The sequence below is a fragment of the Cheilinus undulatus genome, linkage group 14, assembly GCF_018320785.1.
Source record: "Cheilinus undulatus linkage group 14, ASM1832078v1, whole genome shotgun sequence".
NCBI classification, from domain to species: Eukaryota; Metazoa; Chordata; class Actinopteri; order Labriformes; family Labridae; genus Cheilinus; species Cheilinus undulatus.
The window spans coordinates 23836127-23859025 of record NC_054878.1 but is presented as its reverse complement, the minus strand read 5'-3'; the positions used below and the strand labels follow the sequence as shown (position 1 = coordinate 23859025).

The window sequence follows — 22899 nt, the reverse complement described above, 5'->3', positions numbered from 1 at the left end:
GATACTTTTCCCATGATAATGTGTTAATTCAGTCAGGACCACTTTGTCAAGAAACACAAATTATTTGGGGTTTTAAATTTTTCTCTTTATTAGCAGTTTTTAATTTGCTCTCATTGCTGTGGTCTATGTTTGGCGGTCTGGCTGTTCTGGGATCCCCCTGCCCTTCCACAAGCCTATGCACAAAGCATCAAAGAAAGCCTGAGGCGGGGAGAGAAGCAGCAATAAACCCAGAGCAAAGCAGTGCATACCGCCATCTGCTGTATCAGACTGAAAACATACACAAGTGGGCCCAGGTACGAATCAGTGTTGCTAGTGTGAAAGCAATTCGGTCTGGACGAAAGGGGAGGGTGAGCAAAAGCCGTGGGACATGGTTTGAATCAATGGAGCCTAATGTGAAGCACCCAAGATAGCGTAGAGCTGGGGTTGAGGAGGGTTGCAAAATGCAGCTTGCAGAGGGAGTAGCAAAGCATCGCCACTTGTTAACAAGTATCTGCCCTAAAACCTCAACAGATATGACAAATCGAGCATATAGTGTAAGTTCAGGCAGGTCACGGAGTAGAGCGCTGCCATAATTGCGATAAGCTGATCTCACACAAGCCCTCATCAGCTGACAGCCAGCTGATTTGCTCTAAGCACGCTATTTACTAATCACTCTCATGCTATTTAAACTGCTTTTGCCTGGCTATGCTCTCTACGCTCTCTCTGCAAGCTCTCTTGCAACCCTCCTCCACCCCAGCTCCCCCTCTATGCTATATCTGATTTAATGTCATTCTGTTGTCACTGATGCAAGCTCTGGTCTGCTTCTCTCCCTGCCTTATGCTTTCTTTATCGATATAGGAAGAGCAGGAACGTATGCTGTTCCTGCTTGATGCTTTCCACATAGGCTTGTGGAAGGGCAGAGGGATCCCAGAACAGCCACACGGCCAAATATAAACAACAGCAACAAATACTTAGTAAGAAATATTTATAGCTGCACATCATGTGTGTTTCTTGACAAAGTGGTCCTGACTGAAATATAAAAAGGTAAAAATTGAAAACAGCTACAAAATTTAAGACCTTATTGTCTTGCATTTAAGCCTTTTTAATACTTAATAAAAACTTTAATTTTTACTGAATTGATTAATGAGTTTGAGTTTTCATTGACTAGACCTAGACTGAAGGGTGAAAATGATTTAAATGTGACTAAAACTATTGAGCATTTTAATCTACAGACTAAGGTTAAAACTAAATTCAAAATAGCTGCAAAAATTAACACTGGTAAATACTAAAATATGCCATGTGAGTGCGGCCAATGATCAAAAGTGAGGTTGAAGGTGGAGAATGATCTGCGGTTATGCAACCCTACATCAATGACATAGAAGCAGATTTATAATTCCCATTAAATTAGTGCACAGAGCCAAATAACAAGCAGGTAATACCGGCAATCAAACATATCACAGAAAGGATGTTATGTACATATGTAAAAAATAGATGTTTCATGTTTTTATCCTTTTTTATGGGGTTGAGGGTTCACAGAACAAATTATTCTCTTTTAGGGGAGGCTCACTGTCCCACGCTTTGAAAACCCCTGTAGTGTTCAGTGCTGTAGTGGATACAAGTGGATACTCACTTTTGAGGATTCGCAGGTCAATCAGTGGGTAGGAGCCTCGTCTCTCAACCAGCAACACACCAGCATGACCAGTGTTCAGTCTGCCATCAGCTGTAAACACACACAGACATAAAGGGGAGAAAAGGGAAGCGATGGAAAAGGGAGGAGGATAATTTTAGAAACATAAACATTTCATGTTATTACTGATGTTCAGTCTTGGCCATTTTTGGCAGACCAGCACACATAATCCATGAATCCAATTTTCCAGGATGAAGAAGAGCACAGAGCTGAGTGTTTAGACTGGAGAAGAGGAAACAAAGGAAGCAGGCAGAGGGGTGAGGAGAGGACAGCACGGCTGACTGCTCAGCAGTGTTGTACATAGATGTTAAACATAAAAGCCCATTAAGAGTTGTTTTTAAATCAGCTGCTGTAAAACAAGAGGGTCTTTGAAATGGCTGAATCACCAGCACATCATGCCTCTGTCGGAGTTTGCCCACGGAGAACAGATTTCATGCTGCTGTTCAGCTGTTGGGGTGTTCCTCTGAATCTGAACACTTTTTTATTATTTATCAGAGTGGTGCTGTGTTCACTGTGTACGCTCTGTTCTTACAATCATTATTCTTGTTATCACTCTAGTTTACACTGATGCTGATTGGTTGGAGGGGTTTATTTTGAAGCAAAGATGTGCTGTGAGATGTAAACAAGGACCAAACAAAGGAGGCAAAGAAGGGTGTTTCTGTTAAAAAAAAAGCCTGACTCTCAGAGCTGATATACATAATTAAACAGACAAATTATTCAAGAAAAGGATGCTTGACGTGTCTACAAATGCTGACAGCATGTTTTACTGTTTTCAACCATTGATGTCAACTGGGAATGTTTCAGCAGAGTCCAGAAAGTAACCTTTGCATTTGAAAAACAGAAAGAGAACGCAGAAGTATATTTGATCCTCAAGACATGAAATCTGTTAATAATGCACAATTTACACACCCTGAGGCCAGAGACAACAAGAAAACAGAAGTAGGTCTCCGCACATGTGCACACATAAATAAATCCACACTTTAAACCGAAAACTATGGGAACACTGAATAATTTATGCTTCAGATGTGAGGAACTGGAGCGTATTATGTCCCTGAGGTTGCAAATTCATATCACCTTTGTGACTCTGGCTTACAAGGGCAGCTAAACTACCTGCTAATGGGGTTGGAATCACCGCGGTAACTCCCTGGGGTTGCCAGATCTTGCCTTTTAAGTGGCCAAAAGCAGCAGAGCTGCAGAGTTTACAGATAGGTTGTGAGCTTAGCTGATGTAAAGCTGTATATGCTTTATATAAAAAAGACATAAGGCATAAAAATTCCCTTTGCATGCATGTAAAAGTCCAGCATATACAAATAAAAGTGGCTTGTGAGCAGTGACTCAGCCTGTTCACGTGAGGCTGAAGAGTCCTGCTGGCCTAGTTTGAGCGAGAAAAGGAGAAAAGGGGGAAAGCCTCTTTGCTTTTTTATCCTGCGTGCTGATGGGCAGAGAGGGGAGGAAATTCATCATCTGGAAAAACCACCACAGATCAACAGACACACATGCACACACAACCCCCTGGCTCTCTCTCTTTACTCGAGCCATCTCTCCATACTTCTATTTTATGTGTCACTCCATCCTTCATTCCTCTCCTTCTCCTGGCTCCTGTCTCTACATCCTCCTCTCCCTTCCTGTTCGACAACAACATCCCCTCTCCCTATCCGATCCAGCGTTTCGTCTCGCCCCCCGCCTCTCTCCTCTTTTCCCTTTCTCTTCTTTTAACTCTCTCCGTGGTAAATAGGTCATTGTCTCTGCACAGCGCAGAACTGGGTCATTTAGGATGAAAACGTGAATCAGTTAGAAAGGGTGTTTAAAGATGCAGCGATGCACACGCGCCTCATCATGCGCCTGTGCATGAATGCTCTCAGCACATACACACACTTGCAAATGAGGTTAAATCCCTGATTCCAAATGCGAAAACAAGATCACGCACTTGGCGCCGATCACCCACGCTTACACACGGGGCACCGATACGAATATGTTCACTTGGCTTCACTTGTGTCTGTGGGTGTTTACGGCACAAACTGTGCTCTGGGGGCTGTTTGCCTTCTGAGAAAGAAACAGTCAAAAACCTTGCAGCCATATGCAGCGCTGATACTGGAACACAAACTGTTTTAAACACACAGTGGCAGATGAGGTTTCCTGCTGCCAGCTGCTGCTTCTTCATCTACATGCATCAGTGCATACAGGGAAGGGCAACAACTGGCAGGGATCTCCAGGTACAGAGCTGCCAGGTTCACACGATAGGTTTTTGTAACCTCAGAGGGAGCCAGCATATATGATAGCTCTGTGCTTTTTCCCAAGGCTGACTGAAAATCCAGGCTTCGATTAAAAACTGTTCTCTCGTATTAAAAATATTCATTTTGTACTAGCGTCTTGTTGTAATGCAGTACTACTACCAGAGGGTTGCTTAAGTAATGCAGTTTGCAAATAGTCATTAACAACAAAAGAAGAAGAAAGCATTAATGTCAGGTAACAAAACTCTAATGTTAAAGACTGTGGCAATGCAAGGAAACCAAAGTAGCATGTTTTAACTTCTAACAACATATGTATTTGCATTGTTAATTATATAATTGAGATGCATAATATTATATCGGTTTTGGCAGATATTAGCTTGAAAAGTTAATTATCAGTATTGGCAGATATGAACATTTCTGCAGATATTTACTACTCATATACCAACTATAAATACAGACTGTATGCACTAAAGCGCTTGTGGTGTTTTAGGCTGGACAAGTGGTGGGCAACTGGAGGCCTTCCCTCGACTCATTGTGGCCCTTAGGTCAATTTCAAATATCTAAAAATTGTAAAAATGAGGAAAACATGATTAAAAAAATTTACCATTGAAACATGAAAAAAATAAATAATTACTGTAATTATTTCTGATTCCTGGTGTTTGTTAGCAAGATATTAAAGATATAATAGGCTTTCAGTGTCACTGTAAAAAATGTTCATTCATCATTAAAAATGCAAGATATGCAAATAAAACATACAAATAACTTTTCTGCTTATTGCACTAAAATACTTTGCATTGGCTTAAACCATATGTTAAAAGAATTAAATTAAGCATTAACTATTCCCATTTGCATGGCAAACGTGATATATTTGTAAAGTTTAAAGTTATTATAATTGTTAAAGTCCCTAAAAAGTGATACAAAAATCTTAGTTTTAGTTTTGTTGAATGACAGGCTACTGTGTTATGAACCACCAGCCCAGATTTCAGTGACGAAAAATATTAAGTAAATATTATCATATTATAATACTATAAGCTTAATATATTATTATATTACATATTAAGCTTCAAAATCATGAAAAATGAGGCTGCTCTAGGACATATTTGCATGTAAACAGCAACTTGATTCCAACATTTCTAGTGCGACACAAAGTTTGGGTTTCACTTTACAGGGACTTTAATTTGCCCATCCCTGGCTTAGACAGACAGATCTACTCCATCTGGAGTCTCGTTCTTTGTTTATTCTCTTTCTCTCTTTCTCAAAAGTGTGTTTTAAGAACTGACTGTTTTTTGCTCATTCTTAAACTCTACAGCAGTAGTTCTCAACTGGTAGGTTGGGACCCATAGGTGAGGCAAGCACTGTTGTCATTGGGCCGTGAATAAAAAAAACGGTGTCAAAAACTCTATGAAGTACATCCTTAACATGTCTTTGTTTTATTTAAAAAAAAATGCATCTGTGTATCCTTAAACACTAGCAGGAGCCAATGCTTAATCTGATGGCAATTCCTATTACATGTTAGCATCCAGCTAACAAGCTAGGGGAAACAACATGTTTCATCTGTGTTTTATATTATTATATAAGGATAAGTATTGAGGATAACAATTTCTCATGGCATTTCACGTGTGTGTTAACCTGGCAGATCATTTAGCCTTGTTTGTTTTTTTATCACATCAGACAGCACCATTGTACACATAAGTATATTTCCTCTCTCTGAGCTGCGACCCAGTTCGTAAACATTTAGTGTTTTTAAAGGCCAATGAAGGTGGATGGGGATGTGTTTATTTGCATATAAAGCAAGATAGTGGGGGGAGGGTTGTCAGTTATTCAAATTTAATTAGTTGTTTTGCTTGCCAGTCTAAACCACCATCAAGACATGGGCAGATACTTCAACTCCAGCATGTAAAATACACACCTGGATTATTCAGCTTCACTGATCATTTATGTCCATGCTGATACACTCAAATACAGTGAAATAAAGTCCAGAGGTAATATGAAAATGTATAAGGGCTGATAAAAGATTATTTAAACAGTTGACAAATTTTCGAATTATCTACCATTAAAGGCAAATTATTAATTTTTTCTGTTAAAACTATCTCTCTTTACAATCTATCTTACTTTTCTGACTTAATTCCCCATCCTTGTTATAATAAATGTCAGAATGACTCACTATCACCAATGACAAGCTATCTCCGTGTCTCCACATACGTTGTGTGACATCAAATACTACACAGATAGCCCTCCAAACTGAAGAATAATCACACCGATGAGGTCATTACGACGCAAAAGGGAAAGTCACAGACAGTGAGCAGAGTACATTTGTCCATTTTCCACCTTATGAGTCAGTCTCAGGTAATTCCCCTCAGTGTGAATCATCACTTCACCAAAATGCTTCAAAAGCACATTAATGCCAGTCTGAGTAGGCATTACTCTCGTTTGTATGCTGATATCAAACACAAGTCATCTCTTATCCACTAAAAAGCCATGACATCACAGTTATCAAAGGAACAATGACGGCTCCAGTCCTTGAAACACGCATTCTGTATCTGACACAGCAGTAGGAGATTAATGTCAAAAAGCCTATAATCAGATCACCAGATCTTATCAGCACCTCTATTTTGGATTTATTCACAATAAACTGTCATCAGTGATACACTGTGCCCACCTGTGCTACCCTCCACACAGACAGACAGAGGCTGGACTCATGGCGTCATGTCAGTGTCATCAGTGCAGCTGCAGCATAGCAGATGGTAGCACTGTTTTTTTCCCCTTTTTCTATTTAATGGACCCTTCGACTTTAAAGCCAAAATCCCTCATTTCACTTCACCATCCACTCCAGCTGGGTGTCTGAACTGGCCTGAACCCCGTCTCCACTCACGTAATTTACGAAAACACACAAACTTGTAAACAAACAGAGGCATGTTTTTAAGGGGAATCTGTCACAGGCAGCAAGGCATGGAGTATAAGTTTCATACTGGAAAGAAAACATGCAAACAAGGCCTGAGAGTCTTTTGTTGACATACTAATGACTTAACAGAGACAAATACATTTAAAAATATACACAAATTATAGAAAACTGTGACTATAAAGAGTCATATGCTGTCTGTTTTCCAGACTGTGTTTTTATGTAGGATGCACCACTGCTGGGTCACACAAAGAAAACATACACTTTACATTAAACATTCATCAGAACTTGACTCTCATAAGCCCTCCTACTGTACTTGTAGCATGTTTTATGGTCCAGTTACCTTCCACATGAGCACTCCTGTCCTCTAAGTCATGTTTCAGCTCCTCTACTTCTTCTTCTGCCACCCAGGTGCTTGTCGGACTCCTCTCAGGATCCAGTGGGCCCCCCCTGCGAGCCCTCCAGGCCGCCCTAAGCTGTCGTATGAGAGCTGGAAGCTCCAGTGCCAGCGATAGACCCCCGCAAGTAACAGGAGGCATCCTGAGAGGACCCCAGACTGGTGAGCGGGGAGCCTCGTCAGGACATACCCCGACTTCAACCCCAACACTAAGACCAGAGTCGCGCATCCTCAGATCTTGGCCCCAAAGCCCCTCAAGCACTGGCATCCTAGCAGTAAGAGAAAATGTATAGATGACAGCAAAGAGGGGGGTAAACAGAAGAGAGGAGGAGAGACGGCAGAGGAAGAAGCTAACTGTCAGGTAGCCATAGGTGAGGAGGAGGAGGAGAGACAGAGAGAGAAGCAAGTCGGATGTAGGACAGAGAAAGAAAGACTGTCAGGAGAGAGAGAATCAGGAGCAGGGAGGACAGCAGAATGGAGGTGTAGACAGGGTGTAAAAAGATAAAAAAGATGCAGGGAAATAAAGCAGCGAAGAAGAAAGAAGTGAGAATCCGTCCCTTTCCCTCTTCTTCAAAGCCGGCGGCCACTGACGGTCTGCTCCCTCCTTCTGCCGCATTCTCTCTCCCTGCTACAGTCTCTCTCGCACCAGTGTTGTTGTGGAGTCTAAAAGCCCCTCCTCTCTCCACTCGCTTACACACTCTCTCACTCTCCCTCTATGCCAGTACACTGATAGGAAAGCGACTATAGGGCTTCAGATTAAAAGACACCAGCCTTTATCTCCTGGTCAGGTCAGTAACATGGAGTCACATAGAATCAGTCTGCAACATGAACTACCTCAATTAAATGACCTACAAAATGATATAGCATGCAATTTGGAGGTGTGTTTTGGGTGTGATAGACCCACTTTTATTCAAAAATACTTGGAAAGCACATTGCTATTAAAACTGGTGCCTCTATAGGACCTACAAAACTCACAAAAACCATTTCACTGTTGCCACCACAATGCTGTCAGAAGCCTTCATACAGTTCTAACAAAAAATAAAATCAGCCAATGATACGTTTGAGAGTTGTAAGAAAATGCTAATATTTGTTTTGCTGGGAAAAACATCTTATGTATGTACATAAGATGTATCACTGAGGGGTCACAAGATCAGCATAATGAAAGTTCCCAACGGTGACTTTAGACAGCAGGAACAAAGAAAGCTACAAGTAAAGTTGTGCTTGCCTCTAAATAAGAATGAGCAACTCTGATTACCAGGAGGGGCGCATTAATATTATTGTCAATGCCAAAGGACCAAATTCTTACAGATTGTTGTTTTATTTTTTTTTTTATTTAACCCCTGCAATGATAACAATTTTTTCAATAAAATGAAGAATACGTTGCTTTCTTGGTAATTTATTGTGCTCACATTTATGTTGTTAAACTCAAGTGCAAATGGAAATTGTTAATTTAAATGGATGAACACAAAATCAAGTCAATTTAAAGCTACTTTTTCAACGCAGTAAATGTGATAATTATTTCAATTTTACCAGCATATTTTTTACAAATGCATTTAGTGATGAGATTATAAGATTACTCAATGGTGCAAGACAGCGCTCAGTTTGTGTCTGCAGACTTCAGGGCATTTCATAAACTTCTCTGATTGCCTGTTCAGACAGTTTTACAGAAAACAGTCAGGCGTCATGATTCAAGTCCTGTTTTGGTGCTTTCCCTCTCTGTCCTCCACGTGCCCACGTTATACATTTAATTATAAATCATTTAAATGAATCTCACTGACGTCTTGATTATAGAGTATTTTTCAAAACGTTTCAGCATCCTGAATAATTTGGTAAGACTTATATTGATAATAAATTGACACCAATTAAATAGAAACGCTATTGCCGCAGACAGTGACAGAGACTAAATAGGTCAAAGTTCATCATCATGTAGTCAGGATTCAACAGGTCACAGAAGAAGCTTTATCCTTTAAGATGTGTTCTTCAGGTCAGTGGATGGTCTTAAAGGTCATATTTTTGCGGTGGATTAACTCACAAACAAAAATGTGCAAAATTAAAAGTGAACACCCTTTGAACAATAGACCATATTCCTGTAATCTAAAGGTTCACCTTTCAGACATCATCAGACCACTGTGTGAATGATGGAGCTTTACTCTTGCTAGAATGTGAAATATTACATTCATGCATAAACTAGAGGATGTTAAAATGATTAAGTGTCCCTTTACTTTAATGACAAATTGGAGAATAGAAATAAACTACAATAGAAAAAAAAGTGTTGGCACCAAAAATTTCCTGGGAGAGGATCCCTAAAACCCCAAATATGGCATAATCTAATGTAACTATTTCACTTCCTTTCCTTGTAACTTTGAGAAATTTAAATTGCCATCAGAACTTCATTGTACTTTATAAAATATATTTTCTTTAGAGAATCTGTTAATACTAATTTTTAATATAGAAGTAACTCATTTAAGTGGCCCAGCTTCTTTTCTCGTTTGTCTAGTACTTTTTCTCTGAAAAAAGCAAAAGTGATTGTAAAAAAAGGCAATATTTCTTATTAGAGTACTCGATTCATCGCCAGAAGAATCGATAGAGTACTCGATTACAACATGAATCGATTACTGCAGCCCCAGTATCTGGTAGCCATCTTAGTCAAAATGATGGTGCAGAGGTTACAGTTTACCTTTCTCCTTAAACCTTTGTCTTTACATATACAGTTCTGTATTAGCGGTGCAGTGTAGCTTAGTGTCTTACAATGCTAGCCCTTTTTTGTTTAGTCTTTTTTTCTATCAGCTTATTCTGTGTAAAAATCTTTGAAAATCTAAATAAAAGTGTTCAAAAAAGTAATAAAAGTTCAAATATCATCTGCAGGTAAGATATGAACATTTCTGCTGATATTTACAGCCAGTTTATCTGCCATATATACTGGCAGTATAGCTCATATACTGGCCTTGAGTATCGGTAAAATGTACAACTGTATCATTAGGTATGGGTGGTTGCCTCAGGTGTTGCTCACTCAAACAGGTCCTGTGAACCCTAAACATTTTTAATTCAGCCTCAAATTTAAAACCACTACTAGACTGTATACTTCCCTACACTTCTCTCAGCTCTGCTTGACTTTTCACTGAAGATACTTGGTGTTTTAAAAAGAAAAAAAAAGATACTGGTATCGGTATCAGCAAAAATAGGTGAGAAATATTGGCATTTGGATATCAGCATAAATCCAATATTGTGCATCCCTTTTTATCACATTCTTCTGTCCAATAAATATCTGGGCCCTTGAAGAGCTGAGTGAATGAGCCCTCTTCCAATGCTATTTTTCAAAATATCACCTGTGTTGGATCAGTGGGACTGTACTAGCATCCTGGCTAATATTTACCTTCTTTTGGAGATGAAAAGTGAGTTAACAGGTTGTTGTTGGGTTTATATGTGCCCTTGAGGGTGGTTTCAGTATCCTTTCTTATCTGGAATCCTGACTTCTACACAGGTCATGGCTTAGCTATGAAGTCAGACATTACTAGCAAAATGGTTTAGTTCAATGAACCCATCCATTATTTTAGTATTACCAAAAACGCTCAGTCTGTTTTAAGAAAAGGAGTTTGTGTATCTTTTTGCTTTGATAATAATGCTTTTTATTAAGGTCAAAAATGGAATATGGTTGTCATAGACAACTTTGCACTGACCATTTTTTTTGCTGATGTCTGTGGATCCCTTAAGTGACTGGGCCTCAGCAAGCTTAAGTTAGAAATCTTTGGAGGTGACTTAGTTTTGCTGCTATATCACCAAGCTTTAGTATATTTCATGCTGCCATGGTACACGGCACTACAGTAGTTTGCATATAACCTACATATTTAGGCATCATCAGTGATAGTAGCGTTTTAGGCCTATAAAAAAATGTGTTTATTATTATTATTATTTTATCAGTTGTTATCATGATGGTATGGATTACAATTTCAACACCAGAGAAAGCTTTTTTATTGCACATACATAGAGGACTGTCTAGGTTATTTGCAAACAAGCATACCAGAACATGTCCTATCAAAGACTCGTTTGAGTCTAAATGAGTGGACAAATCCCTTTTTAAAAGGATTATACCACATCAGAGTGCTTTGGATTTTCACTTTTGACTGCATTTTTTTTACCATGGACTTTGTTTGCAAATAACCTGAACAGTGCTCTACTGTGTATATGTGCAGTTTTGACTTAGATCCTCTAATCCTTGAAGAGCAACTGATCCTTGTTACAACTTTTTTTTCATACATTTTTTGATCCTCTGCAGCACTTGCCTCATTCTATTTACAGTTATCTAGAGCTTTTGTTTTTATTTTTCAGTCCCAAGCTGGCTCTGGCTAAAGTTGCTTGTCTTTTCAGATCTCAGACAGGCATCCAACAAAACTCCCTGATGTGAAGCAAATGTGGGCCATTAGTGGTGAAGAGTCCTTGTCTTTTGGGATAGCCAGAATAGCAGCATAATGTCATTGGTGGTAGAAGTCAACAGAGGTGGAAACAGAAGCTTGCCCTTTTCCAGATGACTGTTAACTTTGCCAAGCCAATATACTGGCCAGATACTACATATGTCTGTCATTAGGTGGATTCAAAGCTCCAATGTTTTAATTAACAGACCAATCAGCATCTTTTAGCAGAAAGAGGCAGCAGCTAAGAGTGTGGTTTGGTTGTACTGCAAGTGTGTAAACAATGATTGTTAGGGAAGCGATCAGCATGGATGCAGCTACAACTTAAGTTTTATCAGAAGTCAAGTCAAAGCAAAGATCTCAATCTAATAGGGTATTTGTGACTGGTGTTGAAAAGAGCTGTTCACACCCAATCCCCTTGCAACCTGACAGAGCTTGAGCAGTTCTGCAAAGAAGTGAGTATTATGCAGTGTTTAGATGTGCAAGCCTGACTGAGACCTTTCAGATGTGCAAGGCTGTATGCGTTGCTTCTACTACATACTGACTTGAAGGGGGTGAATATTTATGCAGCTGTTTAATCTACATTACATATTTTTATTTATTTGACATTACTTTGTAGAAATTTGTTTTCACTTTGACAGTAAGGAGGGGGGTTTTGTATGTTTTTTGTCAAAAAGCCAAGTTGTATTGACCGTGATTGATTTATAAAATAAGTAAAAGTGCAAAACATCTAAGGGGGTGAATATTTTTATAGGCATCAAAATCTGAAAGAAAATTGATACTTGTCAAATGAATGTACATAAACTGGCTGTATACAGGTCAAATCCATACTAAAAAGGCATTTTGTTTTGAGCTATTTATACTCTGCAGAGTCAAATAAAAACAAACAAATTTGCTGGGCTTAGATGAATCAGTTTGAACTTGGATGAACTAAACATTTCTTAGGTTCTGAAACACTCCCCTTCTGTTGTCCTTAAAAGTCACAGACATCCCTAAAGGCTTTTCTGTGGCTACTAAAAACCAGATATTAATTAAGAGTAATTTAATTATGTGAATATAAGCGGATTAGACCCGTGTGTTGATCTCAACATGAATGTGACCATTAAGGACTACTAGCTATAATGACTTTTCTGAGAAATGTTCCCTGAGAAGCAGTCACATGCAGATGCACAAGTACTCACGCACAGAAGCACAGCCTTGAACGTCACATATGAGACAAGAAATTGTTTGCAAGAAATGATTAGACAAAGGCAATAAGATAAAAGGCCTACACTGTGGAGAAAAAAATAAGCAAGAGAGACAAATTTGCTGAAGTGTGTTTCAGGCCTATGTACAATGGGTTTGAGTTCAATAAAATGTTTTTTTTAGGCTGGGATCAGGTTAGTTGTGTGCATTCATTAGGTTGATTTAATGGAATTTGGCTGCATTGCAGAATATGGTTGTAATTTTATATCTTCTAGTGGTATTTATTGAGTGCTTGGATTTGATTGAAATGCTGGATTAAGCTATTAGCTGTGAAGCAGAATCTGGCTGGGTTTTGGATTTGTTGTTGCGGTACTTGGTTTTGATCATCTGACGAGCCAAATTAACAGTTTCACATACCAGATTTCACTTTGATTTCAGTATAAACCTCATCTTATGACGAAAGTTTTGTTTCACATTTTTACAACGATGGATAAAAAATACAATTTGACATTATCTAAAAACAAAACTTTTTTTTATATGGAAGACATCTGTTACATGGAATTTGTGCCAATCCATCTGTTTTGCAAGGCTATGGCTTTGAGGGTGTAATGTGTTATTCCACTGTATTTCTGAATTGTAGTGTGGTGGTATTTGGTTGGGTTTCTGGATTACATTTTGTGGTGGAATTAAGCTGCATTTAGGATGTGGGTGTGTTGTGGTATTCGATGGTGTTATATTTGGTAGTAATTGGTAATTTAATGGCTGTTGGTATGTGATAGAGGTAGGTTAATGTAGCACAAAAAGTAAGGGAATCTGCGTTCGGTAGATTGTTTCTTTGTTGCAACAAGGATTCTTGGTAATAAATCTTATGCCATTGGGAGGCCTGTTTATTTCACTTTTAAATGGTGCTACACTTTTAAGGAACATGCATTTGTGGAATGAGCAGCAGCTGGATGCATTTTTGTGTCATAGACTCTAGTTGTGTAGAGGACTTGGTTATATTGTGGATGGGGTTGTTGTTGAAAGTGGTTGTGTCACAGATTTTGGTCATGGTGCTCGAGTTTTCGCTGTCAAGGAATCAGGTTAAAAGGAGAAATTTTGGTTGTGCTTTGGATTTAAGTTCTGTTTAGTTTTCTTAGTTGCATTTGGATCTTTGATGATGTGGTGATTTTGTTGATTTGTAAATTCCCATTGTGGTAAGGATTTTGGATGTGGCAGAAATTGGACATGGCGGCCTGTCTGTCTGTCCGTGTTGATTTGCAAGCCACACTGTTGCTCCATTTGTCTTTGATACCTCTCAGAAAATATCTTGGATGTACTGGTTTGAAACTGGTGCCATTAAAAAACTAGAAATATGCACAGATTTTCAATAAATTCCACAAATGTAATAACTTCCCCTGTGTTAAGAAGTGACAGTGGAATGTTACTGCATCTTAGTGCCAACAGAGGGGAACCAGAGTAATATGCAGAGTGTGGCAGAACTGAGAAAGCTGGTGCAAGACAACAACTTTGGTGAATAGTTGACAATGATGTTAAGAGATTGTTTGGCCCGGGGCATATGTATACGCAAAAGTGTTTTTGTTGTATCAGAGTTTCATCCACACAAAACTCACATTTTGGGAGGCCGTCAACACTACTTTTTGAAACCGGGTCCCAGAGCGAACAAAATGCTCACCATTTTATCTCTGCGTGGACAGCCAAATGCATCTTTCTTGAAACAATAACGTCATACATAGCATAGACCTCTTAAGCAGCATGCGCGGGTCCAGCCAAAACAACAATGGCAAAATACAGGGTTGTGTTCAAGCTGCAGAAGCCACCAAGCTTATTATGGCAGCAAAATCTGACACTCCTTTACCAGCACTGTGAACAACAAAAGGTCATGGAGAACAGCATACACCACATGTTCTTATGTCCACCGCAAAGAACAACCAGGAGTAAGTTCTGGGCAGTTTTCCATAATCTTCTTCTCTCTTGTTGGGCGTTTCCGTGGTAGAGTTACAGCGCCACTTACAGGCTTGGCATATACATACTACAGCGTTTTCAGTCGCTTCCAGTGGTTCCATGCTTATGCGGACATTTCTTGAAACGATCCCGTGTTTATGGAAACATTTTTCAAAATGAAATGGAAATATATTGTTTTCATCTCCGTGTGGACAAGGCCTAAGAAGGTCAAAAGTAAACAAGAAATAAAAGCAAAGTAAGTAAAAGCACCACTGGTTACGTAATAAAGGCCCAAGGTATTAGAAAGTCTTGTTTTCAATTCCCACATCTGTTTCTGCAGCCTACTTGTTGTAAAAGCATTTCGGTTGTTTTCTTTACTTGTTTTCTATTTATGTACTTGCATGTGTTTTCTTTCAGGAGTCTGTTAAGCTCTTAGGACCACCATAGCAAAAAAGCCAACCAGGAGAGAATCCCAGTGAATCGGACTTCCCGACGTACAGAGCATGCAAATAAAAGCTTAAACAAAAAGGAAAAGAAACAGGTCTAACTGTGTGAGTGTGTGAAAAGGAAAATCTGACAGACTTTAAGAAAGAGTGAGATGTTGATTAGACCACAGAATTAAAAGAGATAACAGGAAGTTAATGAGGTCAGTGGGAGTCTGGATGAGTGTGTTTGGGAGTCAGCCAGTGCACACAAACGCACACACTCAGAGTTACAGAACAACTGAGATTCAACTCAGTCCCTGCACTTGAGTGATGTGTGTGTGAGTGACTCCTATTTTCGATTCTCTCTAATGATGCCACTGGTCACGTTTTCTGGCGGGTCACTAAAAAGAAGTGGGTCAGCCTTTGACTGAAATGGCCTGCTTAAAAAAAGAAACATTGCCAAGTGTCCGTATCTGCATCTCAGTCTGTTTGTGTTTGTGAATGCATGCGAATGAGTGGATGACATTTTTGTGGATTGGAACTTTAACCTCAAGCTACCACTTTTTGTATGATACTGGAGGTTGAAACTTCAGTACAACTAAGCACTGGTACTTTGGGGACTTTTAAATAACTTTGACATTAATATGGAAAAATAACCCTCACTGCAAATGAAGCTCTGAATTATCATGGCTTAACACAGCAAGGATAAACATCTTCATTTTATGTCTCCAGTCCAGACAACACTTTATAAACTTACACTTGCACACAGGCTTTTGGATGGAGTTTTAGGTGTTATGAAACCTACTGTATTGAGCCATAACTGTACAGTGTAGAGTAAATACACAGATCGCAGGGAAATTCCAGTGTTTAACAGAGATTACACCATGCCAAAGGTTACTGAAAGCCTTGGGCTCTGCTTCCAAATATTTGGACATCTTTTGCACCATCCATTTGCAGCTGACTACATATATTAACAACCTTTTGCACCGAGGTATTTGGGTCAGTTAGCTTTCTTACCCAGCATGCGAACTTGTATGGCATTCTGCTCCGACCTTTTAAATGCGACTGCTCCACACCTCTGTGACAGAGAGAAAGAGAGAGAGAGGCTGAGATTAATATTACAACACCCCAAAATACACTCCGCTATCAAAAGAAAGCATCAATGAGCCTCGATAATAAATAGAAACTGTGTGAAAAGTCATGGTGGCCTTCTTTTTGAGGCTTCACACTCTCACACACAAACAAACCTCTTTCACACTGATGTGTCATTTTACCAGCCTGCACTCATTGCCTTCAAAATCTATTGCTGAATTCAATACAGATCTATTCTTTCAGACAGAATCAATGCTGAAAAACACAGATTAGTCTTTTTTTTTTTAATTAGACCCATACAATTAAAATTTGGGACACTAGTTCCTATAAATGTCCTGTTTGAAGACCATTTCCATGTCAGTGAGTAAGACAAGTGTTATGTGAATTTAGCGACAGTGGCATCTGCCGTTCTAGTAGCGACATGTCTCTTTGCTTGCCAGGCATTCTGCTAAAGTGGGTCAGACAGCCCACTGGTACAAACTGGCATCGATTTGCACATTAATCACATGCCTCAACATGGTAAGTCCTCATGGTCAGGGGTCTTCAGTCATCTTTTACAAGATGGCTCTTTTGAGTTCCAGCTCCATTTTTTCAAACTATCAAACACATAACAGTAGAAAAAGCAGGGCAGTAGGTCAAACTGAGTCAGTATGATCATGAAAACATTCATCATTATTGAAATTTATTGAACAGAAATTAAAAACAACATGACATGAAATTAAGATTGAAAAAAAAAACATTTTAATTTTGTCTTTAAAAACTGTGCTTATTGCCGTTTTCAAGATCCAGATGATGCAACTTTAATTGGCTTATTTTCCTGCCCCATGTGCCATATGAAGCTAACATCCTTACATGAAGAGACTGCAGCAAATCCTACATTTGAACTACAGATGCACCGACTATGAAAACTAGCGCCGATACTGATGCTTAAAATAACAATTTAGCCAATTCTGATGGTTTTTCAATACTTCTGACAAAGCACTCTCAGTATGTCAGCATTTCTCTCACATTTGTAACCTGACACGCCAGGTAGGCTGTTCATATATCCGTTGCATGGATGTATTTCGCATTCATCTGGGAAGCTGGAACTTCTAAAACTGACAGGGGTCAGAGAGAAATGATGTCAACCATCAGAATGCCAGTGATCTGTGTGGTCACCTGAGAGACTTTTTTACCAATCAGAAACGTTTAGCACTGCAGCCCCAGACCCCATAGTCCCTTGGTCCTTGCAAAGTACTATCCCTCACCTCCCTGAGGTCAAAAAAGCAGGTTTCCTGAAAAGACTCCTTGTTCCCTCCTAGTAGAAAGTTCCTGAGGTTAAAAAGCACCCAATACCTGTCATCTTATGAGTTTATGTATCTACAATACCCCAATTAAACAACACACATCAGCTAGGATTCAATATCTGTGCAATCCTGTAGAATAGCGCCCAGAAAATCTTAAAATACTTTAAAAACCTGATCAAAAAGGACTGACGCCTGCCTCTAACACTAAAGATCTCTGCATGTCTACAGCTATCTGGAAAAAGTATGGCATTAAAAATCAATACAGTATCAAAAAAATACTGTGAAGAAATTATGTTGATTGAAAATTTTTCTGTCCAAAGCTGTCGGAGCTCCAAAAATGCCTGAAACCATCGATCTGTGATCCATTAATCCACCTGCATCCTATCAAGCCTCATCGATGAGCCCTGACTGAGTATGCCTTGTGTCTTCTTGCTTTAGTCCTTGAAGCAGTAAAAAAGGAGCAATGACACGGACATTTCCCATTGAACATTACCACATCAGTATCTCACTCATCTTTCTGATGGGGATTTGGTTCATCAGCAGTGAGTTAATCTGAAATGATTATATAGATTAATATCGTGATCCCGATTACTAAACACAAGAATGAGTCGAATTCTTTTAAACTAAAACACTCTTAACACTTAGAAAAAACAGCAATAAATGGATTTCAATGAATGAAAACATAAATATGTAAAATAATGATTTACAATATAAAAATAAATACAGGACAAGCATTACTAAAACACTTAACACATGGCCAAACCTATGGACAAAATTAGCATAATAGCATGGGGCAAAGTAGTCATTTAATCACAATTATCTTGAATTCATGACTGTGAGAAGTGAAACTTAATTAACTGCCCATCACTTATTAATGCACATTCAGCTCTAAACATTTTCTATTGAGGTCATATACTGTCAGTATAGTAGCTGCTGTGTTTTTACAGTGGACAGGGATGACAAAGATGTATCACAGAAACTCCAGCTGGACTTGTATGAAATAATCTATCACCTCATATAACACATGTTCAGTGTCGCCTCTCTGGAGGGACACAGTTGTTAAACAGTACCTTGAGTGGGAGGATTTTGATCTACATTAGCACACTTTTGTTTACCGGCAGGCAGGAAGCGGGTGGATGGAGACAAACCAGAAGTGAAGACGATTCACTCATCCAGCCCACATGGTTGTGGCATGTTTACAGGATGCCCTCTGTCAAATGTTTTTCCATGACCTCTAAGCACTGTGCTTACATCTTTAATCACCTCAGTGGGACAGCTCTCTCTTCAAGTGTATGAATTTCCTTTTGCTGACAGCTACATGCTGCCAAACTGTTCGCATTAAGAAGGTCTGTTCACTGTTTCCTGGATGGTCCTCAGATCTGACAAATAAATTGATTTCTTTTTTCTATTATAAACTAGTTTTTGGGAGTCAAATGCTGCTGTACAAAGACAGGATGCAGGAAGTCAAACTACTTGAAAATGTGTGTTTGAGTGTGCAATAACACCAGTGTCATTTTCTGCTGAATTTAGAGCACACTGCTACTTCACTATGTGGTTGCTATACAAACATATTTTAGAGTTGTCATGCCTGGTTTCCCATAATGCCCTGTGCTGGACTGCTTATTTAGTTTGTCAAGTTTGTCATTCAGGGATCCAGACCAAATTTTTAGGCTATCATCCCTGAAAACTTTCCTGAAAATCAACATTAAATCATCCTCAAAAAGAAGAATCTCAAAAATATACAGTTCTGTAGAGACCGCTTTGTCACTAAATGTTGCCATGAATAGTCATGCAACTATTCCAAATAGTGCCAGACCAATATTTTTTATCAGTTCTTTACTTTAATTTAGCTTCAACGTTTTGTATATTTTTTTGCTATTTGTTTAATGCCGTTGAATAAATGTGATCTAAAAGTAAAAATTAGCATCAGATCACTATGTAATATTCAAAGTAACATTTTTACATCAACACAAAGTTTTAGTATAAGGGCTGGAAATTAACTTTTTTTTCCATCCACTAAGACTGAGGGAGTAAAAAAGATCTACCCATCATCAAGTACTTTTTTGATGACAACAATCAAGACTTATAGTTTTCAAGTAAGAGGCTTTTTTATTGAGTGAAATGACTCAACATAAATGTACTGGCATTCTCTTTATTTCACTCATAAGAACAATAACCATTGTGAGGCTGGTTAGAGTCTCCATAAAGGATACCTGATATAATATGTACATCAGTATTGTCAGATACTTACTTTAAAAGTTAAATATCAGTTTGGGGAGATAGGGAAACTTCTGTTGACATTTACAGCCTGAATATTGGACGTACATATTGGCAGTAGAAATCATGTACAACTGTATCATCAGGTTTAGTTTTAGCTAGGGCTGAACGATTTGGGAAAATAATCTAATTGCAATGTTTTCCCCCGATATTGCAAATGCGATTTGATATGCGATTTTTTCTTAAGTTCCTTATCTTATGTATTTTCCAACAACCACAAGCAATAAATCATTCTATATTGTACCCAACACAATATTAGACTAAATTGGGCTCAAGAATTTTGAAAAAATATGTAATCCTGATGATTTTGACTCTTATTGCAAATTGGATATGAATTGTTGCATTGAAGGGAGTGATCATTTTTTGTCATTCTCATATATAATAGGAAAAATGTACAAAAATTAGGTATGATATGTAATGCATAATATGTCTGCTGCAAAAAAAAACTGGTATTTTGACACAAATTTCAGGTTAAAAAATACTGCACCTTCTGCGATTTGAAAATTGCAGCAGGCCATATTGTGATTCAATCTAATTTTTGATCAATTGCCCAGCCCTAGTTTTAGCCCCAAAATTCAATTTGCTTTTTTTTACTTTTGCCACAATAAATGTGTCGACAAACTGTCCAATCTGATGTTTCAATCAACTAAACATGAATTCAGCTCACAAGTGTCCATCAGGCGAATTTCCCTATTAAAAACAGGTCGTTTTCAAATTAGTAGATTCTAACAACTAAGGAACAAAAAGACTGTTACCTTGTCTGCAGAGAAAACATCAAATTTACAGGACAGGCTGTCATGCTTAATAAATAGAGAGGTTAGGGGACAGCTGTGTTATTTTTGGATAGAAATTAAAGAGCTGAGGTTTTACACAAAAATCTAGGACTTAACAAGGGGAGGGGTGGGGAGGGAGTGCGTTATGTTAATTTCAAAGAAAACTGTTGCTGTCCGTGGTCAAGCTCAAGCTTGTTACTGATGCTGTTGGTCAGACTGTGAATAAAGCAACATCAAACAGAGCAGGCATGGATGCTAGCGATGCTAATGCTAGCAGCTACTGCTACTTAGTATTCCATTATAGTCTGTCTTAAGGATGACGACTCATGCCACTTATGAGATCTGCTGCGTTAAAACTCAAGGTATTTCTTTCCTCTCTATGAGATCTTTGTGGAGCATGTTTCACAAGCACAGTTCAGTCAGTCAACTCACATTGTTATTGTTCAAACATTTAGTGTTGCAACATGACATGTTTGGTGTCAGGCTTCGACTTAATCAGTCCTCATAGATCTATTTTACATACAGAACTTGAGGAGTGATGAGTTGGCATTTTAATCCCCCCTCAGAGTCTGCAGGTGGATGCTGGGGTGGAGGTGGGTTGAAAGCGAGAGTGCAGTGCTGATTCAGGGCAGAGGTAGCAAATGCAGAGCACAGTGAGAGACCGGAAATCCTGCACCTTAGATAGACCACTGAATTAGGAGGGTGGGTGTCATGTGATTTGATTACAATTCATGTCAGTTGTGACTCCTTAGCTTCGCTTCTATCTATCTATCTATCTATCTATCTATCTATCTATCTATCTATCTCAGTGCTCTTTCCTAGCTGTTGTTTTGTGTTCTCACAAGGGACGCACCAATGCATCTGTTTAACCAAAATTTGCCCTGTTCGTACCATATTATTTGCCAGTGGCTGAAGTTTGTCAACCAGGCAGTTACCTATATTAAACTGCATCCTTGGTTGCATCTCTTGACACTGTCTGCAAAGTGTATGGGTGAGTTAACTTCAGCTCTACTGTCAAAAGTATTTTCAATGGCTTCTTCTTATGTAGTTTTATGTTAAATTCTGTATTCTAATTTTAGGAAGAGATTATAAACAACTCAGACACTTTTATAACAGAGGAACATAGCGGATATTGGGAACAAAACAACCAAAAAAATGAGGAACAAAGTCTGGAACAAACGTGTGACAAGTCTTCATTCAAAATGTAAGCATATAGCAAACAATACTTTATGCAACTGAGCCATTTCCTTTAAAACTTAGCAAGTTTCAATTTAAAAAAAAAAAAGTGAAAGCTAGTCATGGGTCCTTTTATGTCGCAAACTGTATCCAAATTGTGAGTTAAGTCATGTGTTTCATAGTTCACTTTAAAACTTGCCTAACAAACTTCATAAAAAGTAATGATTTACACAGTGTAGCTACTTCTGCTGTACTTTATGTGCATATTTTGTTAAAACATTATTCTAAGCAATGATATAATGGCTCCTCATATGGTGTAGCATAACAAAACAGAAACCTTTTAGCTAGTTTATGATATAGCCCACTTTCCTCTGCTGCACCCCCTTTACATGTGGTCTGCAGTATCCTGCAGGCTGGCTGCTGTAAATCTGTCAATACACTGACGTGACACATAGCAATAATACAGGAGGCCTACTGTATTCATTACTGCAGCTTATATGTGAGGCTCCGTATGAAGAAGTCTGCACCAAAAACTATAACCACAGAAAAATCAAGGTCACTTGACACTTACTTCCCATATTCAAAACATTCTTTCATACTGTAATAACACCGCAGAAAACGGCCCCTAATAGTGACATAAGGTCATTGTGAAGCACGACAGACACTTTGAAGAACACTAATGGAGCAGTATATGGCTGTAAGAGTGTTTTTGTTAGCTTTTACCAGGCCTGTTCGGAAAAAAACTCTGTGTTTACAAGCCTGTGTTTGTCTGAGTGAAGAGGCTAGCAGCAAATATAGCTGGAAGGTTACAGTCTACATACCTCGACCATTAAACAGGACATTTAACCATCGTGGCCGCTCGTGGACAGCAAGTGAATGCGACGGAACCAGGCGCGTGCGGTGTGTTTTCATGTCACGGGAAGCGCACGAGAGAGCCGCATACAGCAGGACGAAAGGTGACTGTGCCCCAGCTGAAAGCTGTTGTTATTGTTGAGTAAATGACTGTTTCATCCTCCTCCGCGGCTCCGTCTGGATTCACTCGCCCTGTAAGGACAGTGTCGGCTCGTTAACAGCCAAGGTGAAGTTACCGTTTCCCGTACGCCGCTCCTGTCCGCGTGCCGTTTGTATGACTGTGAGCCGCA

General features: G+C 39.0%; 1 protein-coding gene across 3 annotated transcripts in view; it reads right to left on the bottom strand.

Annotated features, from left to right (window-relative positions):
- The window catches only part of LOC121521497 (cAMP-specific 3',5'-cyclic phosphodiesterase 7B-like), a 35009-nt gene extending 12110 nt beyond the window's left edge, over positions 1–22899 (bottom strand). Inside the window, exons 1-4 of one of the 3 annotated variants that reach the window (XM_041805530.1) lie at positions 22579–22899; positions 16756–16841; positions 16171–16231; positions 1610–1699 (exon numbers count right to left, since the gene is read on the bottom strand). In XM_041805530.1, coding sequence (XP_041661464.1) covers positions 1610–1699; positions 16171–16231; positions 16756–16776 — 172 coding nt within the window. In that variant the 5' untranslated portion in view covers positions 16777–16841; positions 22579–22899. Of the gene's footprint in view, positions 1–1609; positions 1700–7139; positions 7780–16170; positions 16232–16755; positions 16842–22578 lie in introns of those variants that run through there. The other 2 variants (XM_041805529.1, XM_041805528.1) reach the window with 2 other exon arrangements.